General features: G+C 48.0%; 1 protein-coding gene across 13 annotated transcripts in view; it reads right to left on the minus strand.

Moving 5' to 3' along the window:
• Positions 1-21,966, minus strand: part of TRAK1 (trafficking kinesin protein 1) — a 120,789-nt gene that overhangs the window by 5,687 nt on the left and 93,136 nt on the right. For 7 of the 13 annotated variants that reach the window (XM_077865643.1, XM_077865634.1, XM_077865641.1 and 4 more), the window contains 5 exons: positions 19,772-19,848; positions 18,125-18,361; positions 16,618-16,934; positions 9,780-10,127; positions 91-193 (listed from right to left, as the gene is read on the minus strand). In XM_077865643.1, coding sequence (XP_077721769.1) covers positions 91-193; positions 9,780-10,127; positions 16,618-16,934; positions 18,125-18,361; positions 19,772-19,848 — 1,082 coding nt within the window. The remainder of the gene's footprint in view (positions 1-90; positions 194-9,779; positions 10,128-16,617; positions 16,935-18,124; positions 18,362-19,771; positions 19,849-21,966) is intronic. The other 6 variants (XM_077865635.1, XM_077865642.1, XM_077865640.1 and 3 more) reach the window with 2 other exon arrangements.

Here is a 21,966-nt window from a genome sequence, read left to right on the forward strand (position 1 = left end):
TCTTTCCTTGACTTTTCTTGATCGTAAGTCCTGCAGGAAGTACCCCAACCTCATTCCATCCTTACCCACCCCAGGGCTGGAGTCCCTTACCTTGGCGTGACCCGCGTGAGCTCGTCTGAAGGATGCAGGATGCGGCATGTGGTGAAGGTGAAGGTGGAGTTGGTCTGTGACATGCACTTCCCAGGGTGGTGTGCTAAATGGGGAGGGGGAGGAACAGAACATATTCCTTGCATCCAAGTAAACCCATGAGAAGAGTCAAATTCCAGCATGGCTCTTGACAGATGTAAGAAGTGATGAGCTACCTTGTTAATGGATCTGGGCCAGGAAGGTGTAAGGCAAACGTTCTGGATCGAAGGTGGCCTTTCAAAAATAACCACTTTTGAGCACTGCTGTGCAGTGCATTGAATTCCAGCTTCCAACCCAATCCAGACAGGGTTCCCCATCAGCGTGCTTTGGCCAGTAGTGGATCCAGTTTGAGGAGCTAATGAGCCCTTGGGGATAATTGGATTTCCCTCCTAGGGGTCAGAATCGGCTTCTTTCTTGTGGTGCTTCACACTTCTTTGCATTGGCAAACAGGTGCCGAGTTCTGCCAAGGAGACGGGAGAGGCACCGGGTGGGGAGGGGCCTTGCTGCCTGGAAACAGGGCAAGGCCCACATGGCTCCCTTTCCAGATTACACGAAAAGGGGCTTGGGGAAGCTGGTTCCACTACTGTCTATCTGTGGAGGGCAGGGGGGCGGGAAGATGGGGCTTCAGCTGCCTCAGCAACAGAGGGGTAAGACTCTCAGAGCCTGGGACTGTCTTCAGCTCCAGGATCAGGTGTGGTCTGATGCACTCAAACCTGTGCAGTCCCTGTCTCCCAGGCCACTTTCTTGCCATCTCCAAGATGTCTGACTTCTCACAAAAATAAGACAGCAACAAGCTGTACTCAGTTTATTTCCTTTTAAAGCTCTAAAGAGCTGTTGTTAAGGCAGCTGAAGACTATGATTTGGTGCAGAGTGAATCACAGAAGCGTTAGGACCATGCATCAGAAAGCTGGCGAATGGCAGAGTAATGAGTGATAGAGTCTATGGGAGACATCATGATTGTAGAGGTCACCCTCATTCATAACTCAAATGCAAAAAAAAAAAAAAAAGAAGAAGAAGAAAAAAAGGGGGGGGGGAACGGGGGGAAGATGCTGCTCTGAATAACATGCACAGTGAGGTACTGGGACAACCCCCCACCCTGCCCGTCCCACCACCCCTGCAGCAGCTCAGCCCCCAGAGACCTCTTGGGGGAAACACATTTGGTTCTCAGATGCCATGAGCACTCTGAAGATTCAGAAGGCTGGGAACTAGAATCTTCTGGCTCGTTAAGGCAAGTTTTCTTTCGGATTTGACAAAAAGGAAAACAAAACAGAAGTGATTGGTGCCCCAAACCTACAGATCCACACACAGCTGACTGTGTCTTTAAAAAAACAAAAACAAAAAGCCCCAGAAACCAAATGCAACAAAATATGCTGGAGACAGGTAGGTTGAAGGCAGGCAGGACAAAGCCAGAGCACAAAAATGGTGGCAGTGACTAGAAGACCAATGTAAGACTGCTTTGCCCCAATTATGATGGTCCAACCCGTGTCTCTGGGCCCAGGCAGGTGCCTGTGGCCCCTGGCGTGGCAGCCAGCACCCAAGCCACCAGAGCAAACTCTCAAGCACAGGGAGCGCCAGGCAGAGCAGGAATGGGGGGGAAAAAACCACACATGAAAACAGCCTTTATGAATCTTTGCATCTCAACCAATAAATGTGATGGCTTAGGAAACTGAGTAACTGGAAAACTGCTGCAAACAAAATGAAAATGGAATAAGCTATGAAGAAAAGGCAACCGAACAATCACGATTCTCTGACTGCAATCAGGTCTAGAAACAAAAGCAACAAAAAGCCTGAGAGAAGCATCCCAAATAACAAGCAGGAGGGATTATTTGGGGGAGATAAAGGGAAGAAAAATGCAGTAAAGAGAGGTAACTAAGACAAAACAGTGGAAGAGAGAACCTTAAAAAAATAAATAAATCAAAAGCAAGGCTGGATTTAAAATTAGAAGTGTGTCCCCATTTAAACACATGGCCAGAATATCAAATCAAAAGGTCACACAAAGGTCCACTCCTCCTCCACCCCATCACATATTGGATCTTCAATTGCAACAGGTAGAGCGAGATGGACACTTTAGAGACACGGTGGCATCAGCAGAAGCGAAACCCATCTGACGAGAATGGGTTTAGGGGACAGGAAAAGGCTGCTAAAATTCAGAAGTCATCATTCCCCAGAAGCAATGGAGAAGAAGATCAACAGGAATCAAAAGTGCCAAGCCAGAGGTTCGGCCCCTCCCCAATACCACTGGGATGCCTGGCCCTCCAGCTCTCCGCGCGTCACCACTGCCCGCCGGGCTGCTGCAGCACTTCCCTTCCTTGGGACACAACACAGAGACAGTGAGTCGCCTGAGGCCCCTTGTACTTGCCTCGGAGCAGCTAGCAGGCTGGTTCCTAAAGCCCTGCCTGCAGGAGTGAGCAGTTTCTCAAAGGGTGCATTCTCCTCCGCAGGGACAGGAGGCTGGGGTGGATTAGTTCCCTGTCCCGACAGCGACAGCGCAAGGATGCCCTGCCTCAGGCGCTGTGCGTCCACCTCCTGCTGCCCCCTGGGAGGGACAGTTTCTTGGATCCACTGCTCCAGCTTCCTACTTCAGACCTTTTCCTTAGTCTGGAATGTGGGGGGGAGGGCAGGGGGGCTCTCAGTGTTGCGAGGAGAGAGCATTACACGGGTTAGAGTATTCACACTGAAAAGGGCTCCATCAAGCATCCTCTAATCCTTCATTATTTTTATTTTATAACCTCTTCCACCAGGTTCTGACACCTATACAAGATCCTAATCTATCAAAGAGAACCTATAAACTTAGTTAATCCTCAATCATTCAAGATCGTCTGTGTTGGTGAACCACATACAGGTGGCTAGCCTGCAAAATTTTTTTCCTGGAAACAGGCTGTGTGTGCAGGCACACCCTTTGGCTAGCTGCTGGTGGCGGCATACGAGTGCTTTCTAAGGGTGAGGGTCACCCTGCTCCCTTGCTCTCCGATCTGATCCTGTGGGCCTTCTGCCTGGAATAGGTGCACTTGGTAAATTGTTCTGGTTGGCTGTGCTCCTCTGGGTGCAGGGGGGGAGGGTGGGGGCACAGGGTGCCCAAGACTGACTGCAAACTGGGTACTTGAGATCCTAAAGCTGCAACCAGTGACGGTGGGTGCCCTGACAGGGCACACAGTATCCAGTGAGCTGGGGCTTCCTCCCTGGGTGGGCCTGGGTCTACACTATGGGGTATCTGCAAGCATGCTATGCGGGTCTAGGTCATGGCTGCTCAGTGGAATGTTCGGGCCTCCAGGGAACATGGCCAGGAAAGCCCACTGCTCTCCCCAGGGCCCCTTGCTCTAATTATGAGGAGGGAAAAGGAGCACAGACAAGGCTGGGATGCTCTGGTGGGGACCCAAAGCATCACCTAGACTCTGCCAGTCTCCCATCCACATGATGGGATTTGTAGATACCAACTCATGCATTTTAGTCCATTCAAACCACCTTTCCTTTTCCTACCCACAGGGAAGGCAGACTGGTACTGTGCTGGGAGGAGTAACTTGCCCCTCTGAAGGCCATCACGGCACCCAGCCCTTAAAAGAGCCCTCACATGAGCCCACATAGATGCCAAAATGTATACCTGCATCTAGAGGTTTCTAAGGGGAGTTGCAAAATACACACCTGTACGACGATGCTTTCAAGGGGATTTCTGAGGATGGAGAAACCTAGCATGCCACACACCCAACCTATTTCTATTTTTTTTTTTTTTTGCTAACACAAATAATTTCTTAAAAATAAAAATTACAAATGCATCTCCAAATCTTGAAAAAAGAGTACTGTCTTTGGGATGCACTGAATGCTTCCCATGTTCTCTTCACCCTCCTCATGCCAAGTGGCCAAATCTGTGTAAAATGAACCAAATGCCCCTGACAAATTTCCTTTTCTTAACTTCAACACCTAGTGTGAAGCTGCTGTCACATGATTTGGATATGCTTTGCAATTTAGCAACCCCCCCCCCCCACACACACACACTCACTCTCTCCCCCCTCTGCCCCCTACAGTCCAGTGGCTGCCACCACATCAACAGGGGTGCCCACAGGCCCACCTTTTTCTCTGCAAGCAAAACAGAACCCACTGGCCATCTAGTTTATGGGTGTGGCTTGAACTAAGAGCATCTATACCTTTTTTGGTGCTTTTTGTTTTGACCTTTTTACTAGTTTCTAATGCCTTTGTTACTTTTTTGTTCAAAGAGTAATCACGTTGTGTGTTTGTGGGGGATGGGGAGGACAAGGGGGGTCTTTGCCTGTCAGATACTTGTCCATTATAAAAAGGCAAAAGCAATGCTTTTGAATTCTTCCTTAAAGACCAAAATGTCAGAACACAGAAAAATCCTTTAAAAGACTTTTTCTGTCACTTTAAAAAAAATGATTTATTTATTCATGAGAGACACTCAGAGAGAGGCAGAGACAGGCTGAGAGAGAAGCAGGCTCCCCACATGGAGCTCAATGTGAGAATCCCAGGATCCCAGGATCATGGCCTTAGCCAAAGGCAAATGCTCAACCACTGGGCCACCCAGGTGTCCCTCTGTCACTTCTTTATATTACTCTGCCCATGAATTTTTCTGGGGAAAAAAAAAGTTCCGTGACGAGTGCATATGGGCAAAGCTCCACAGAGCCTTTGTGTGCCTACGGCTTCACCATTAATATCAATACTGTGTCTGGGCTTCACGCTGCTCTAACAAGTGTTTTCCTCTGGGGGATGAGGAATCAAGAACAGTTTCTGATAAAGTAGCATAATTTTCTCCCTTTAAAAAAAAATAAGGGTGCCTGGGTGACTCAGTCAGTTAAACACCTGCCTTTGGCTCAGGTCATGATCTCGGGGTCCTAGGATCGAGAGCCTGTCTGGCTCCCTGCCCAGTGGGAGTCTGCTTCTCCCTCTCCTTTGGCCCCCTCTGCCCCAGCTCATGCTCTAACCCTCTCTCTTGCTTGCGCTCACTCTCCCCGCCAAATAAATAAAATCTTAAAAAAAAAAAAAAAAGATAAAAGTGTTTTTAAGCCAAACAGTGTTACAGTGTGGTATTTTTTTAACCTTTAGTTCCAGGCTTAACATGGACTTGCTAACTCTCTTTCTCTGCCTTTTGAACATTTCTTCAACACAGCCCTCATCTGGTCCTACAGCTTGACAGGGACCTCCAAGCCCCTGAAGCAGACACAGACCTGCAGGCACTGGGAGGTTTCTATCATAGAGATTTTTGAAACACATAACATCTTTTTCTGGTTTCTGTACAACTTATTTTTGGTTCTTGCAAATTAAAATAATTAAGTCAATTTTTCCCACTGTGCCAAGCTGTCTACTCCCTGTTTCATCTAAGTAGTATGTAATTTAACAGATGAACAATCTAACAGCATCGTGCAGAGAAGGACAGAAATTCCCACAAGTGGCCACTAAAATATCTTCTGGAGAAAAAGGGATTCTTTAAGAATGTGGTTGAAATGTAAAAGGGGCAAAATGCAAAAGATCCTTTGGATGCCAACAAAGCCGAACTCCTACCTATACCCTGATCTCTTGTCCCTCCTTCTGTGGCAGATGCCCACCGGTGGGAGAGCTGGCCTGGCTAAGCTAAAACCCATTCGTGCTAAGTGCCTTCCACACCAGTTCAGGAGTGTGCTTCCCCACCCGCCTCTAGGCAGTACCACTGGAGAGCTCACTCACTGGTCAACACCCACTCCAGGGCTCCCTCCTACACAGACAAGAGTCAGCCACCTGTGCACACTCCTCAGCAGTCCATGCAGGTGCTCCTAGAGGAGCTTAGGGTCCTCCTATGGGTTTTCAGAGGTGAGGATGCCATCAAAAAAGCATTCCAGGAGAGCAGGCTCATTCAGGAAAGTGTAAGCAGGGTGGACTCCAATTGTTGGTTTGGGAGGAGTGAATGACCTCTCTTCATTCATTTTTCTACTTCCAGGTTGCAGCTCTCCTGTTTTGCTCTGGTTTTATAGGTATCCTGATGCAAGGGCACAGGGGCTTCCCTTAGCACTGCCGAACACAGGTGGGTATGAGCAGACCTTCTGCCCTGTCCACAAGGACCAAACTCTTATAACCGCTCCAGAACAAAGGCTGGGTTGGAAAGTCTTCCCACCAGAGTGGGAATGTATTGTCAGCTCTCTCTGCGGAGACAAAAGGGAACCTTCCAGGGTGCCTGGGTGGCTCAGCAGTTGAGCATCTGCCTTCAGCTCAGATCATGATCCCAGGGTCCTGGGATCAAGTCCTGCATTAGGCTCCTCACAGGGAGCCTGCTTCTTCTCTCTCTGCCTGTCTCTGCCTCTCTCTGTGTCTCTCATGAATAAATAACATCTTAAAAAAAAAAAAAAAAAAAGGAACCTTCCTACACCTGAGGATCTGTGAATCGAAGGGAATTTTCCTTTCCTTCCAGACCTGTCAGGCCCCCATGTCCAGTCTCCCTCAGGACCCACCTGGGACCTGGGACAGAAAGGATAGCACTGGGCTATGGGGCTCTGCTCAAACCTGCTCCTGGCCTGCACAGGCACTGAGGTAATACGCAGCTGGCCCAACTGCCCCTCTGGCTCCTTTCCCCTATATGCTCTTCCTTCTCTGGCCTTGCTCAGCAGCCACCACTGAAGAGAACCTGGACCTAAGCATCAAGTAAGGAAGCTTCAAAGGAGCTAATTCCTGGCCTTTGCCTGGGGTGCTGGGGGAGTAGGGGGAGGGGAATGGGTCCACATGCTGTAGCTTCAGGGGATTTTTCAAGGACTGTTTGACCAAATGTGATTTTTGCTTTCAGCACTCACCTTTGCACCTCAGCCCCAATGATGACATTGCAGGGCCACTGCCAGACGGGCACCGTGACTGGTATGAACCTGCTTCAGGTCCCCCAACCAGAGTGGCCTTCATGTGTATGAGTATGAAAATAAACTGACCTTCACTTTCTTCTATGTTGCTCTAATCCTATTTCTTACTCCCCTTTAAGGATCGATCACATGGCATCCCAAAAAATTCAGCTAAACTGTCCAACCAACCATCTCCCAACTTAACTGCATGACTTTAAAACTCTGATATCTTAATCCTATCCTGCATGCTGATTCTTTCCTACACATAAATACTTAAAATGCAGAACATGGACAGTACAATAACTCATTCTGATACACTGCACTTTCTATATGAGTTAATACATAAAACATCACTGAAAAAGTAAAACTATAATCTAAAAATTGTTTTAAACAATCCATTTTAATCATCTAAATTATTTACAAATATAAAAACAAGGAATCATGCTTTTTAAGACAGGGGATTATAAAAATCAGCAAAGAGTGATACAATACATTAAAATATATTAATAAATTTTTTTCAGTACCCAGAACTCTTTCACCATGAGCTAACAGGTGCTAGATAACAGGTCTCCCCAGTTTCCTTCCAAAGTATCAGTTGTAAGAAAAAAAGGCTACACCTCTGCCTTCAGAGTTTGTCCCTACTCAGTATTTCCAGGTGGTAGCTCCCAGAACTGTGCTGTCTGGCAACAGAAAAGCCTAAGCATCAAGGGTGAACCAAGGCAGGGACCAGACTAGCCTGAGTATAAATCTCAAGACAGACAATGCCCCAGTCCTTCTTGCTGAAGCTCATCTATTTACCTGTGGCTTCACGACTGTGTATATAATGCCACGTGGAGCCTCTGGGGTGATTTACTTTGAGTGACATGTTTCTTACCTTCTAGTCATCAAAAGGGTCCTATTACTCCCAATAGGGCAAAAAGAGCCAAATCACTGTTGGCACTGATCCCCTCAGCACTGAGCTTTTAACAAGTCTGACCTAGAAGACAAGCCCAAAAGAACTCTGGTCTAAATGATCAGGCCTTGCCTGAGTTACTTTCAGCAATCTATAGAACTCTTTTTGATTGCATACTTCCCACGTGGGATCCCTCTAAGTTTCAACTCTCTAGATTTGTATGCCTCTCCTCAAAGTTGCCGGGATGAGTTTGCTGCAGGTTTGAGGAAGGAGGAAAGAAGCAATAAACACATCTTTGTTTATGGTAAGGAAAGTGGTCAGGACTTCTGTCATTCTGGTCCCTTCTCTCTCTCTGACCTCTGAGAGAAGTTCTTAGCTAACTTCATGGTAAATTTTATTCCTTCTGTACAACTTCTTGAAGACACACCTCATAGTGCTTCTTTAAAGTTCTAGCCTTTATCTTCTGGTCCACCTGCAGGACTGCAGGGAGGGGTCATCACACCTGACATGATTCCTACCCTTTCGGCCACCAAACTCAGCAGACACTGGGTTTCCTGGACCACTGTCTGCCTTCCTGAAGGACAATGGTGCTGAGAACAAGGGTAAGTAACAATACCATGGCTGGTCTCCCTCTTTTCAGTGCAAATATATTAAATAAGAAACATTTTCATTCCATTGCAAGCTTACTCTGGCAACTTAATTGCTAAAGACTAAATAAATAAACCATAAACTTATGGGCTAAATCAATTCTTTTTACTTGGTGATATCTCTAAAGTTTATGTCAAAGGAAACAGAAACATTGGATTCAAATTAAGTCCCTTGGCACAGGCACCTGGACCTAGCCTGGGAAGTGCCATCATGCACCTCGGCTCTCTTGCCCTGTACTTCATGGGAGCACTGTGACCTCCATGGATGAAAGTTCTGAATCACAAAGATACAGGTCCTCTCAAATCTAGTAACTCTGGGATGCCCTCAGGATGACGACCATTGGGTGAATTCATCTTTTTCAGAGTCTCTGCCCTGATCTCACAAGAGAGCCTCCTCATCTTCTTAGCACTGTAGTGTGTGGGGCGGGGGGGGCAGGCAGAAGTCTGGGGCAAATAGTAATGACATGACCCCTGTGGTCCCCGGTCCCTGAGCCCAAAGCATTTCACCCCAATGATGCCTAGAGTATAATTCTGCAAACTCGTGGTCATATCTTTAATGGGGCAGCAGGGGTGGGTAACCAGCTGGAGCTCTTCTCCAGATTTATCTGGGGTCCTGTCTCTGGAAAACCTTACTGACATTCCCCTCGGGTTTGTTGGGTCAAAGAGCTTTGCTAAAACACTTTTGAAAAATCCACTTTGAACACATGTATAAGCTGGAAAGAAGTTCCTTCATTGAAGTTAGAAACGTGAAAAGGCTGATCTATCCCCGTGTTGTCTGGAAATCCTGAACACTTTCCAGCCTTCCTCCTATTTCGATGCTCCTCATAGGTAACAGATTCTCTCACTCACCATCTGAGTGATCCAGTGCTCCTGATTTCCCCTTAAAATGCCCAACCCTACTCAGCTCAGTTTGGAAATCACTGCGGGACTCAGGAATCTGCCCCCCACCCCAGACTCGGGGAGACACCCGCAGCAGGAACAGAGGAGCTGATGTACGAGGCAGGCTGGGAGGCAACAATTCACTTCTGTTTAGCAGCCTTTCCTGCTCCCCCATCAGGAGACCCACTGGGCCATCACCTCCAAGACAGGCAGAGAGCTACACCCATTCGCTACAAAAAGGAGGCACTGGATTCTTCATTAAAAAAAACAAAACTGCACGATGGGAAAACTTTCATCATCACCCACACAGACGAGCGGAAGCTACAGACAGAGAGCCACTACGGATGGTACTCGGAACAGAGGTGAGAATGGCCCAGAACTTGGCCTCTGGTAAAGGTGCCAGGTTTACAGGACCTATTGCGGTGCCCTCACCAGACCCCTCCTCCTCCTCCTCCTCCTTCTCGGCCGCTGGCGGCTCTTGCATCTCCTCGGGGAAAGCCTGAGGCCGGCGTGGGTAACTTCTGCTGCCTGAGACAGTCACGCGTGCTCGGGACCCCTCACCTGAGGTCTCTGGGTGCTGAACTGGCGTGGAGGTAGCTAGGCCCGGGAGGGAAATGTGGTCACCTGTGTCGTCTTCTTCAAAGTCGTTAAGGCAGTACACTTCGTCCAGGTCAACGTCCAGTGTCCGGAAGCCTTTGGTGACCACACCAGGCCGGGGGTCCAGGATGCCCCCGAGGTGGGGCTGAGCCAGCTGCTGCCAGTGGTGAAGGGTGGCGGAGCCTTGCAGGAGAAAGGGCAGGTGGGGGGCAGGTGGGGGATACGGGGGACAGGGAGAAGAGAGGGTTAGGATGGAAGTCTAAGCCGATGGCTGTCACCACCCTTGGAGTGTGGAAGCTGACCCCTGGCAGGCCCTGAGCCCGGTGGGTGAACTCTGGTGGGGACACTGGTGGAGTGGCCCCGGCCCTGGCTACTGTGCCCCTGAGTCATCACAGGGGCTGATGACTCACCACGCCTGGGAGGGGCACTAAGTCAAGGAATCAAAAACTCATCTTTTCACAAAGTAAAACTCATGCCATATGGTGTGGCAAATTTGGTGACAAACTTTTTTAGCCTAGTGATGTCAATCCCCAGATCCAACACCCCATCAATCATAGGAACAGAGAGGAAAAATGAGCAAGACAAGTTCAAAACAGGGTGCCTACGTCCTGATTCTGTGCCAAGTGCCTGCTGCTGGGGCCAGGCGAGACGCGAGCAGAGGCAGAGCAAGACAATATTGCACGGACCCTGGGACACACAAGAGAAAAGTAAAAGGAAACTGGAGTAGCACACAGGGGTAAGCCATAGGCATGACCTTCGCCTCCTTTACTTATTAGGGTTTCGGCCTTCTGCCAGCATCCCAAACCCTGCAGGTTTGGGAGAGGGCATGATGCTACCCAGGTGTGATTGGCGAGCACATGAAGTCCACACAGATCTCCTCAGTGACACCAGACCCCGAGACTCAGATGACATTCACGCAAGGTCTGTAATAACACCGGAGAGGTGTCCCTGAGGACCTCACGGGTATCACGGACACTCACAAAGAGAGGCGTTCCAGGAATGAGTACGCTTAGCAAACCTGGGTTGAGAAGCAGAGGTACTAAGGAGCGTCCAGAGACTTCAGTATGTTGCATGTCCTGGGATTCTGTACAATCCATTTGCCAGAGCAACTCTTCTTCTCTTTGGGACATTTCTTATACCTCACATGGCCCATGAGCCTAGGTGTCTATCCCCATTCTACAGGTGAATTACTTAGCCACACAGATGAACACTCTACGCTCACGAGTGAGACTCTGAGAGCGGTTCTCAGGTGTGGGAAAGAAGGAGCCTTCCGCACAAATGCCTCCCAGTTACCACTGGTTTATGAAGACTGTCCTCTGTAGGGCAGACAAGAACCTCTCCAGGGCATGTCAGAAAGGGGGGGCCAGGGGAGCCAGGGATGCCAGGAGCTGGCAGCTCAGGTGTCAACAGAAAAGGGAAGGGAATGGTGGCGGGCGTTGGGGTCAGGGACATGAACTAGATGCAGAGAACCCCCTCAATGGGCGCTGTGGATGCTCTGGTGTGCCCAGTGAGCGTGCTATCCTCAAAATACTGTCAGGAAGGAACTTTCTGGGAAGCAACCTCAGCCAACGAGTCTTGAAAGGATTTTGGAAGTGGGCAATCTCACATTCACTTTATAGAGAAATGTTGTACACACCGCCAACACATGTTTAGGAAGTCTCAACATACCCACTTGGAGGTCTGTCCCAGATTTAAGTGTGCACAAGTACAACGGCAACCTACTTAGCCTGAATCTATTGCATATAAGTAGAAAAATATTCTAAATACAAAAGAAACGAGATAATAAGAGGGTAACTATGACAAAAGAGCATCACAAGCCTGTTCTCTCACTAGATGCTAAGATACATCTGGAGCAATAATTCTCATCTAGGGATGGTTTTGCCCCAAACAGGACATGTGATAAACAGATGGAGACTTTTTGGGTTGTCACAACTGTGGGGAAACAGGGAGTGCTAATGGCATTGAATGGGTGGGGCCAGGGATCAACAACTCCCAGCACCCAATGAGGGGACTGAGGTTCACTGAACTTAATTTTCCAAAGTCCCTGAGTCATGGTGGCAGAGCCAGGGTTCCGTGCCCAAGGCCAGGTTCTTTTCATAAGCTCACACGGCCTGCTGCCCAAAGTCTACAGGTCTGTCAACAAGCAAGGACATCAGTGCTCCAGCTGGGAACCCACACTAAGTGAGAAGCATCAATGGTGGGCAGCGAAAGTTGTAGGTGGCTGTCCAAGGCCTACCAGAACACACATGACACTGCTGCTGCTGGAGTTTCTCAACCCACCTCTGGAGACCCCCATTCGTGATACATAATGAGCCCCCTGTTTGTGTGTCCGCTGGACACACAGCCACATTCCTGGCTAAAATACTAAGACTACAGTCTTAACAAGGCACTGTGACATCCAGCTCAGGACTCACATGCTCTTATGAGGAGGATGACAAATCTCCAGGTACGGTGTGGCCACGTCACCTCTACTTTTGAAAGGGGAGGAGAGGGAAAGTTGACAGATGCTGGAAAGTCAAGTGCTGAAGGCGTTCACCCTTCTGAAGGGGGCTGAGGTGTTTACAGTACACTGGGATAGAACTCAGGGAGGCTGGAGGTCCAAGGCTGGAAAGCAGGCCCGTGGGCCTTGGTCCTCCATCTGTTTAGCAAACTGCCCGTATCTCTCCCCCCACCCCAGGCATGGCCTCGAGAGAGAAACAAGGATACAGAGGGTTTGCTGTTTGGAATTCAAGATGCTGCAGAAGTTCGTGGGGTTATTTGCCTTCCCTGAATATGCAGAGCCCAAAGGAATTTCATGAGATTACAATGGAAAGATTATGCTGAGAGATACATTGGAATTGTATTTTTACCACCCCCCTGGCCAGCCCCATCCCACCTCAGGCATCCCTTACTCGGGTAGAAAACAGCCAACCTTTACTGAGCACTTGCTAGGTGCTGGGCACCCCTCTTAAGAGGCCTACATTTATTAACTCAATCATCATGATAACCCTGTTGTCCTCATTTTACAGATGAGGTGAGTGAACACAGGGAGGTCATATAACTTGCCAGAGGTTGCACAGCTGGCAGGTGGCTAACTGGGATTCAGATCCCTGCTGGCTCCAGTGTTCATCTTCCTAATCATATACACTGTCTCTGCGCCTGCAGTGAGGAGGTCTTCCCTGTGTGTGTCTCAGACACCAGGTCAATAACACATCTGACTGGCTTTTTCAATCCTCATACAGGTGTCTTCCATCCTGCAAAAGTGAGCATCGGCGAAAGCCGCTACAACCCCATTATTTGAGTTACATCAGGCTGTGGGGCTCACAGACCATTTCCATTCCCAACTGGTTCTAAGGCCCCAGGAGGGTTTCCTGAGTCCAGGACCCAGGCAAAAGGGCTCACACCTCACTCCCTTCCCCTGCCACTGCCTGGAACGTCATAGGAATCCTACTGATCTCCTGGCTGCCTGAGGTTCCGCCTTTAATACAAGATGGAGCACAGATTAAAATTTAAATATGAACACCATCCTCTTCAGAGCTTTAGCTGCCTCTTTCCTATCCTCCTCTCCCTGGCCTGGCTTCCTTTATTTGTCAAGCACAAAGCAGAAGAATCACTGTACTATTAGCCACCTCCCATTACCACCCCCTTGCTCCCTCCCTCCCACCCTGGCGAGGAGGCAGCTGGGGTCAGGGAAAGAGAGGAGCCTCCATGTTCCTAGTTGGCACCAAGATAAAGCTCTGTGAAACAAGGGCATGGACAGCAGAGAAAACAATTATGGTCACCATGCCTTTCCCTGTTTGCTTTCCTTCCATAGGCCACTGTTCTAAAAGTTGTTGTATCATCAAAAGGAGAAAACCAAATTCATGTATGTCAGAGGAGTACCGGGGTTAAAGTTTAGAACTACCCTGCTGGACAAATGTCTAGCTTAACTGAGAAGTGTATGTTTTCCTCTAATTACATATTAACTTGTTTATTGGAAAATAACCATCTTGATTTTAATTAATCACAAAGAAAGAGCAAAATATAGGGGGAAAATACTGTCTGACTCATCTTTTTCATGCTGCTCTCTCTCCTCTAGTCTGAAAAGGTTTGTTTTCTTCGCTTGCTTAAAAACCCTAAGGTAAGATGAAGAGACAAGAGTGCTAACCTTCTTAAACACCTAGCCCAGCTATTTTGGCTGACACCAATAAGCAGATAGCAAGATGAATTAAATAGGTAAGGGAGACACAGATGGAAGACCCAGATTGGCTATCTACTGTGATCCCAGCCAACATTCTCCAGGGACCTCACCTCAGGTACATTTACCTGAGCCATTGAAGACCAAGGGAATCCTATCAGTTTCTGAATGGGCCAGTGGAAAAGGATGATGTAAGAACATGGCCCCAGCACAATGCTGGTTTGGGTTCTCAACACTGGTAAGGCCATCCTTCAGACCTGAGCTGCTGAAACAGGGGCAAGTGTGGGGAACCTAAGCTTTAATTAGTACTCATTAGGCGCTAGGCATAATCACATTTACTCCTCACCACAATTTTGTGTGGCAGATATAAGCCCTATTTCACAAATAAGTTACCCTTTTGAGCCTTCTTTCCCTTATCTACTGCCATAGTTAGAGCTACATTGAACCCCATGTCAGGCAGACTTCTGTGTCAGCAGTCCATCTTGTCAAATTAAACAAAGTAATCAAAATATAATTGTGGAGGTAAGGAAGAAAAAATACGCATTGTATTTTAAATAGCTGAGAAGTCAGAGAACTACAGAATGAAGGAGAGGGATCTCTATCATGAGATGTATTACAGTCCATAGTGATATGACATGACTTCTTAATAATGGTGGTGATTTAGCTTCCTGATGAGCAGGGTACTACAGATGAAACTGACCTAGCATATCTAATGGGATTTCCTCTTATTCCATTAACACAAAAAATACTGCTAAGTCACAAGATTAAGAGAAAAAAAAAAGATGAATTGGTTGAAATAAATTTTTAAAAATCTCTTCCTGCAATATGCTTGGAAAATAAATCCAAAGACATATTATTGGATGATCTAACAAAACACAAAGTCAAATACAGAAATCAGACGAAATAGAGATGATAAATTCCAATGAGCTTTAAGAGACAAAGGAGAAAAAAGAAAAGAAAGGCAGAAAGTAAAATTGCAGAAATGGAAGATTTTATTGAACGAAAAACAGACATAATTATGGATCAGGAAACAATCACCAAGCTCACAACTGAATAAACAATTAAAAAAAAGAAAGAGCCATTCCTTTTCTGAAATCTAATAAGGGCCTAAATTATACAATCAAAAAATAATCATGAAGAAAGAACATCAGTCCACCCTCTTCCTTCTTCTGGAGACTACGGAACCCAGCAAATCTTGGGTCTTTAACAAGCATACCCTCATTTTACATCGCACATTCACAACAAGGATAATACTGCCCCCTATGAGGGTCGAAAACAGGTTCTTATGGGGTGAAAAAAATAAAAAAAAATCCCACTCTTTTTAGGCAGAGAGCAAAGATACAGCACATCAATACTATATTTGTGGTATTAAATTGCAGGGGGAGTAGCTAAGAATATATGTGTAAGCCTAACACGGGAAATGCAGCCTTACAGAAATTCCAATTTGGCTTTGCATCAGAAATGTAACAGAATCCTAATACAGGAGCACCTGGGTGGCTCAGTGGTTGAGCATCTGCCTTTGGCTCAGGTTGTAATCCTGGGGTCCTGGGATTGAGTCCCATATCGGGCTCCCCAGAGGGAGCCTGCTTCTCCCTCTGCCTATGTCTCTACCTCTCTGTGTCTTTCATAAATAAATTAAAAAAAAAAAATCCTTAAAATACCTTCTAAAACTCACATGGGTTTCCAAACTAAAGGAGTCAAAAATGAGAAATACAAACACTTGGTGGCTCTTAACAGGGTAAGTGGGTAAGTAAAGGGAAGACATTTTATAATGCCTGGAAGAAAAAGAAAAGAAAAAAAGTGAATTCTTCCAGGAGTTTAATCATCTGGGGTGTCCCTGGTACTACCAAAAAGTAGACTACCCCTGGGAAAGGCAAGTTTAAGGAGGTACAGAACTCACTGGCCTCCATGGCCATCCCTGCTCCAGACTGTGGAAGCCTCACTCAGAACGCATGGCACTGGAAGAAAGGCACGCCCTCTTGACTTGAAGATGGAAGCAAAACCCATCAGCCCACAGACTGCAGATCACTCTCCCGCGGTCCCTGAATAAACAACTTCCAGCCTTTGCTCTGCACTCCTCCCTGACACCAACGTTTCTGAGAGGTGACAGCAATGATTTTCTGCACTTCTCAGACCCCAGGCACGACCTAATTAACTTTTTAATATGTTATCAGTGCCTCTTCCTCTCAAAATGCTTTCCTTCTAAGGTCCTAAATGCAAAAGAAAGAGGACTAGGAAACTCTTGGGAACATGCTCATTCCTTTTCTTTGGCCTGGTGGGCTGAGGTCACTCCCTGCCCGCCTGCACGCTCCCACGCTCCCCCCCTTTCCCCGCCCCCACAGGGGATGGAGGCCCAAGCTGGGCACCGTCAGAGGAACTCAAACCAGCATCGCGGGAGGCTATCTCTGAAGAAAAAGGAGTAGGCATTACAGAGGCTGCCCCCTTGCTGGTGGTGGATCAGGGCCCACAGGCGGTCGCCGAGGAGGGTGGAGAGGGGCTGAGGCCCCCGGTGATCACCTTCCAGCGGCTTCACGATCTGGAGTTTCTCGGGCAGGTAGGAGCGGCTGCTGAAGGACATGCCCGAGAAGCCGGTGAACTCGGAGAAGCGCGAGTGGGTGCCGAGGGACATGATGCTCTCCGTGGGCGTGAGCGAGCCGCTGAGCAGCTCGCCCTTCTCCGCCAGCTCCCTGAGCTTCCGCTCCTGCTCCTCCTCGAAGAACCTGCGCTCCGAGAGGTAGTTCTCCCGGCGGAGGGACAGCCGCCGCAGGGCCGTCTCCAGGTCATGGGAGCCCGGGGTGCCCGGCGTGCCCGGCTTCTTGCTCCGCTCGTCGCTCCTGCAAGGAGGGAGATGGGGCTGAGCGCGGCGCCCCAGCAGCAGGCACATGCAAGGTACACAGTCCGAGGAAGGCCTCGCTGCTAGGTGGCCAGGGGTGGACACGTCTGGGGGCCGCAGGACTGTTGCCAGGGAAGCCAACAGGGCAAGCCGCTGAAATTTAGGCAAAAATGGGCAAGGCCATGCCTGCCTGGAAGAACTAGTTCTCGCTGTTGGGTGTTTTGCTGGGAACTAGGAGAGCACTAAGGTGTAATGAAAATTTGCACCCACAATGCAAAAAAATTCCGTTCTCAGGAGCATGTTCCTTGTGAGCCCTGAGGATGGATGCCTGGTTGGCACAGTGGTTGAGCATCTCCCTTTGGCTTAGGTCACAATCCCCGGGTACTGGGATCGAGTCTAGCATAGGGCTCTCTGCATGGAACCTGCTTCTCTCTCTGCCTATGTCTCTGCCTCTCTGTGTGTCTCTCATGAATAAATAAATTAAAAAAAAAAAAAAAAAAAGACGGCGGCTTGTCGGCTTCTTCAGGCTACAGTCCTAGTCACCAGAGAGGATACTGGTTCGACAGGCATTTCTCTTTCCTCTGGAATTAAAAGAGCTATTCTGATCAAGCAGCTTCCCCTCTGACCCAACTGGTCAGAGCACCGATTTCACTGTCACAGAAGAAGGGTGTACAACACAGCTGCCTATGTGTGTGTGCGTTTGTGGGGGGATGTGTCTGCAGGGCTTCAGGACAAAGAGGGACTGCCCACTGCCCACTCCAGGGGCAGGAGGTGTGTCTGGCACCTGCAGGGAGCCTACCTTTAAGCAAGCTAGATTCTGGTCACAGGACAGAGCCTGAGTCCTCCTCAGCCTTTCAAACACCCAAGCTACAAAGCGGTCCCTGAAACAAACATCCATTCTGTAGCCCAACAGTGAGGATTAACAGAAAAAATACTCATGTATCCTCCCCTTCAACATTTGATGGAAAAGCAGACTTCCTGTTGTACATCCTTCCACTGGTGAAAATATGCCCTTGATTCTGATCAAGGGCTGGCAACTCAGAGGGCTGGCAAAACAGATTAAGAGAACTGAAAGGTCTATGCTTTTCAGGCAATTCTGTATCAGCCTCCCTCTTCTGATAGCTGAACCCATATCTGATCCACACCACCTGTCTCCAAAACACAAAGAGTAAAAACTCCCAGTTGGCTCACCCCAGGTCGGCTGCCTCTGCTTCCAGGATGATGCTGTTGGTCTTGTTGTCCAGGACGATGTTGCCAACGTCACTGCCATAGAAGCTGGACCGGGGGGTGCTGACGCAGCTGGACAGGAGGGAGTTCACGGCTGAGGACTGGTTGGAGCCAGGGATGTTCATGGGGGACGGGGTCAGAGACCTCTGCTTGACGACTTGGTTGATGTTTCTCACAGTCTCAAAGACTCGCTTTTGGTGACTGGTGGGGGGAAAAGGGGGTATGCACAATATCCATGAATAAACAAATGCAGGAATGAGTGTGGAGTTCAATCCTCCAAAAACTACCATCAGAGGAGCCAAAAGGCAGCTGACCCACGCTGAGCCCCCAAGCAACCTGCCACCCTGTGCCTTCCACATGTTTTTTAAGACTGTTGGCTGGAAGGCAAGAGACTCAATGCCCACTGAATTCAGAGCTCTAATTTGTGGTTGTGTCCTAAAGGTGATGCTAGCAAGATGATCAATGCTTTTCGCTCCCTTAGGCTTGACCCACAAATAAAAATACTTAAGCAGGGCTTTTAGTCTCCCAGCTATTTTTCCTCTTTTATGATGATCACTTAGAATACAAAGTCCAAGAGGGCAGTGTTCACTGTTCAGCACATAACAGAGAACCATAAATATCTGTAGAATGAGTATTTGCTGACTATTCACATATATATATATGAAGCAAGACAAAGTCTTAAACTTCTATAATGAGATGATAAATACCACATGAATCTTTTTTTAGAAATTGCTAGTTCTAAGAGTGGAACCTCCCTTTGATGCTCATTTTTTCCCCTTTTTTGCGGGGAGGGGGAGAGAGCAGAGGGAGAGAGAAAGAGAGAGAGAAAACAAACACAAGTGGGAGAGGAACAGAGGGGGGGAGAGAGAGAGAGAGAGAGAGAATCCCAAGCAGACTCCATGCCCAATGCAGAGCCCAACATGGGGCTCGATCTCACAATCCTGAGATCACGATCTGAGATGAAATCATGAGTCAGATGCTTAACCAACTAAGCCACGCAGATGCCCCCTCCTCATTTGCTCCTTTTTAAGGAGACAAAGGTAGGCACATTGCTATAATGGCCCCTTCCTTCTGGGATACATAGAGCTTCACCTCTGGTCACCCCCAGGATCCCATTTCAGTTCTGGCTGTGGGCTTTGGGTACAGAAAATACACAATGAAATTGGATCCACAGGTTCCTTAGAAACACCTCGGGGGAGGCCTAGTGCAAAGTCCCACATTAGGAAGAGAGTTGATAGAGGCCAATATTCGTAAATGTATCCAGACGAGAAGCAGAGGCCTTGTGCACACCCCTCAAAGAGCCGCCTCTGTATCTCCTACTGCATCCTATTTTTGTTTTTCAAACAGACATTAAACATTTTTAAAGTACTGTTTTTCACCAAAAGAAAAGATAAAAATGGTGTTAATAATAAAAGATGTTAATAATACATCTTTAAAATCCAGTAAGGGGAACTGGAGGATATTACTGGCTGTGTTCTATCTCTCTTAATCTGGACCCAAGTATGTGGAAGCACCACAGTGATCCCTGCTGGTGTCTGAAGCCCACACGTTGCTAGTTTTGATGACCACGGGTATGAAGCAGTCTCTGGGAAGTTTAGAACCAGGCCATACGCGATATCTGGAGACTCAGGCTCTTCCAGCTGCAGTTCTTTGCGCATGGTTCCCTCAATCTCTGCTGCCAAGGAGTCCTGAGAAAAGCCAGAAAACACACTGGGTGAACAGCAATTCAAGTCTCTAACAGAGGCTCACGGCTGGCTAGCCATAGGAATGTCAACTGAGGTTCTCAGAAGCCTGCAAACTACCCATGACACCAGGCTGACAACATTCGTCACTGTTGGAACCCCTGCCACGCAATCCCCATGGCGGATTCTGAATGGAGCCATCCTAGTGGGCACTGAGAGTAAAGCCCCTATACCCCCAGGCAGCTAAGGGTCTGAGAGCAACGTCATGTCTCTTGGCCTTACCATAGAGCTGTGACTCTACCCATAAGGAGAGGCGGGGACTTTATGGAGGAGACGACCTCTGTTGTGAGCACTATCATCCAAGCCTCTGTCCTCCTGCCCCCCAGCCCCCAGCAAGAAAAGCTCCTCTTCCCACTGACCCATTGCCTACCCACCTTTAGTAGCCAGCCCACACCTCTACAAATCCACTACTATTACTACTATCAGTAGTTCCCACTATTAATCCTCCATTCCTCCTCCAAGAAAGACACCAAACACATGAAGTCCCCACACAGTTAGCTCACTTAAATCTTTCTCCAGCTAGGTCGTGGATTTTGTGGGTTAGGGGAAGGCCCAAGCTGAGACTCACCAATTTTGGCTGCCTGATGGGTGCCCCGCTCCCTGAATGACCCACCACTCCTCACCTCTCTTTGAGGCAGAGCCTAACAAGCAATCCCACACACAGACACAGGTCAATGCCAGCAGGAAGACCAGATGTGTGCAGAAAAGCACCTGTTGGGGCCTCAGAGGAGGACACTACTCAGGACAGCCTGAGGGAAGGGCTAACTCTGTGCTAATTAAAGAGACCTCCTGTGATGATAGGAATGCTCTTTCTGCACTGTCCTGCTGCGGGAGCCACAGGCCCCAAGCGAGCACTTGAAACATGGCCAGCGTGACTGAGAACCTGAATTAACTGAACTAATTTTAACGGACTTAAATTTACATAGCCACCCATGGCCAACAGCTTCCCAGCAGCCAGACCAAGGGAACTCCAGAGCATCCCCCTCCATGGCCCAACGGTCAAAGAACAATGCTCCAGTCTGAAAGCTGGAACCAGGTGGGTACACATGACAGGAGCTGGCAAGAAGCTGAGTCCAGGAAGGTTTTGTGGGCTTCTTTTCAACTCCTATTTCTAAATATGCAGTTTTATTTTATGAATTTTACCCACAGACTGCAATTCAACATCACCCATGTTGTAAGAGGGTTCCTTGGGTGAGCTCTTCTGAAGCTGGTTTAACTTTTCTTCATACCCTAATTCACCATATAGTTTACATTCGGAATTCTGCATGAGGAAACGTAGGAGAGATGACATACCAAACTACTAACTTCAAGGCTATGCTGGGAGAAAGCTGCAGGCTGGCTCCATGACTTTTTTTTGGCCCTGAATATCCTAGGAATCTGGGAAAGCCATGGGCCTCTTCTCAGAATAATATTTTTAACTGAATAAAATAATTAGGACCGAAAGGAAGCCAGATAGACTGAACTAGTCACTAGACTAATAACAACAATCATGATGGAGTAACACACAGGGTCTGGCTTCAGGCCTGGTAATTACTGCCACCTTGAAGAGAAGATTAGCACAAATGGGATTTTGAGATATCTTACAACTGAAAACACGCCATGAAAGCAGCTGTGATTTTAGCTGGTGACAAAGTCACAGGGATGCTAATAATGCTGTGGCTTGTGGCCCACCTTCATATGAGAAGGAAACACTGTAACACTGTGTACGAGGGAATAAAATAAAAGGTGTGACTTCCCTTAAATTCATGGGTCCCCTGAACCCTGTCTGAGGATCCCAGATTAGGAACTCTTGCCATAGGCAAGAGAGCTGGGAATGTACTCCTCGGGCAGAAACTGTTACTCACGGTTTGATTCAGCAATTACAAAGGCTGGGAGCAGGAGCAGCAGATTTGGGCGTTCTGCTCCACAAACATGGGCACAGCACCACTCAGGGTGCCTTAAATACCTTTAATACATAGTGTACTTTAAAAATAGCCATCTTCAAAATCTGAACCATGCCAACAGCTACAGAAAAAGGCAAGCAAAAGCTCCATCTCAGCAAATACGAAAGCTGAGAATCTGCAG

The sequence above is a fragment of the Canis aureus genome, chromosome 22 (genome assembly GCF_053574225.1).
Source record: "Canis aureus isolate CA01 chromosome 22, VMU_Caureus_v.1.0, whole genome shotgun sequence".
Taxonomy (NCBI): domain Eukaryota; kingdom Metazoa; phylum Chordata; class Mammalia; order Carnivora; family Canidae; genus Canis; species Canis aureus.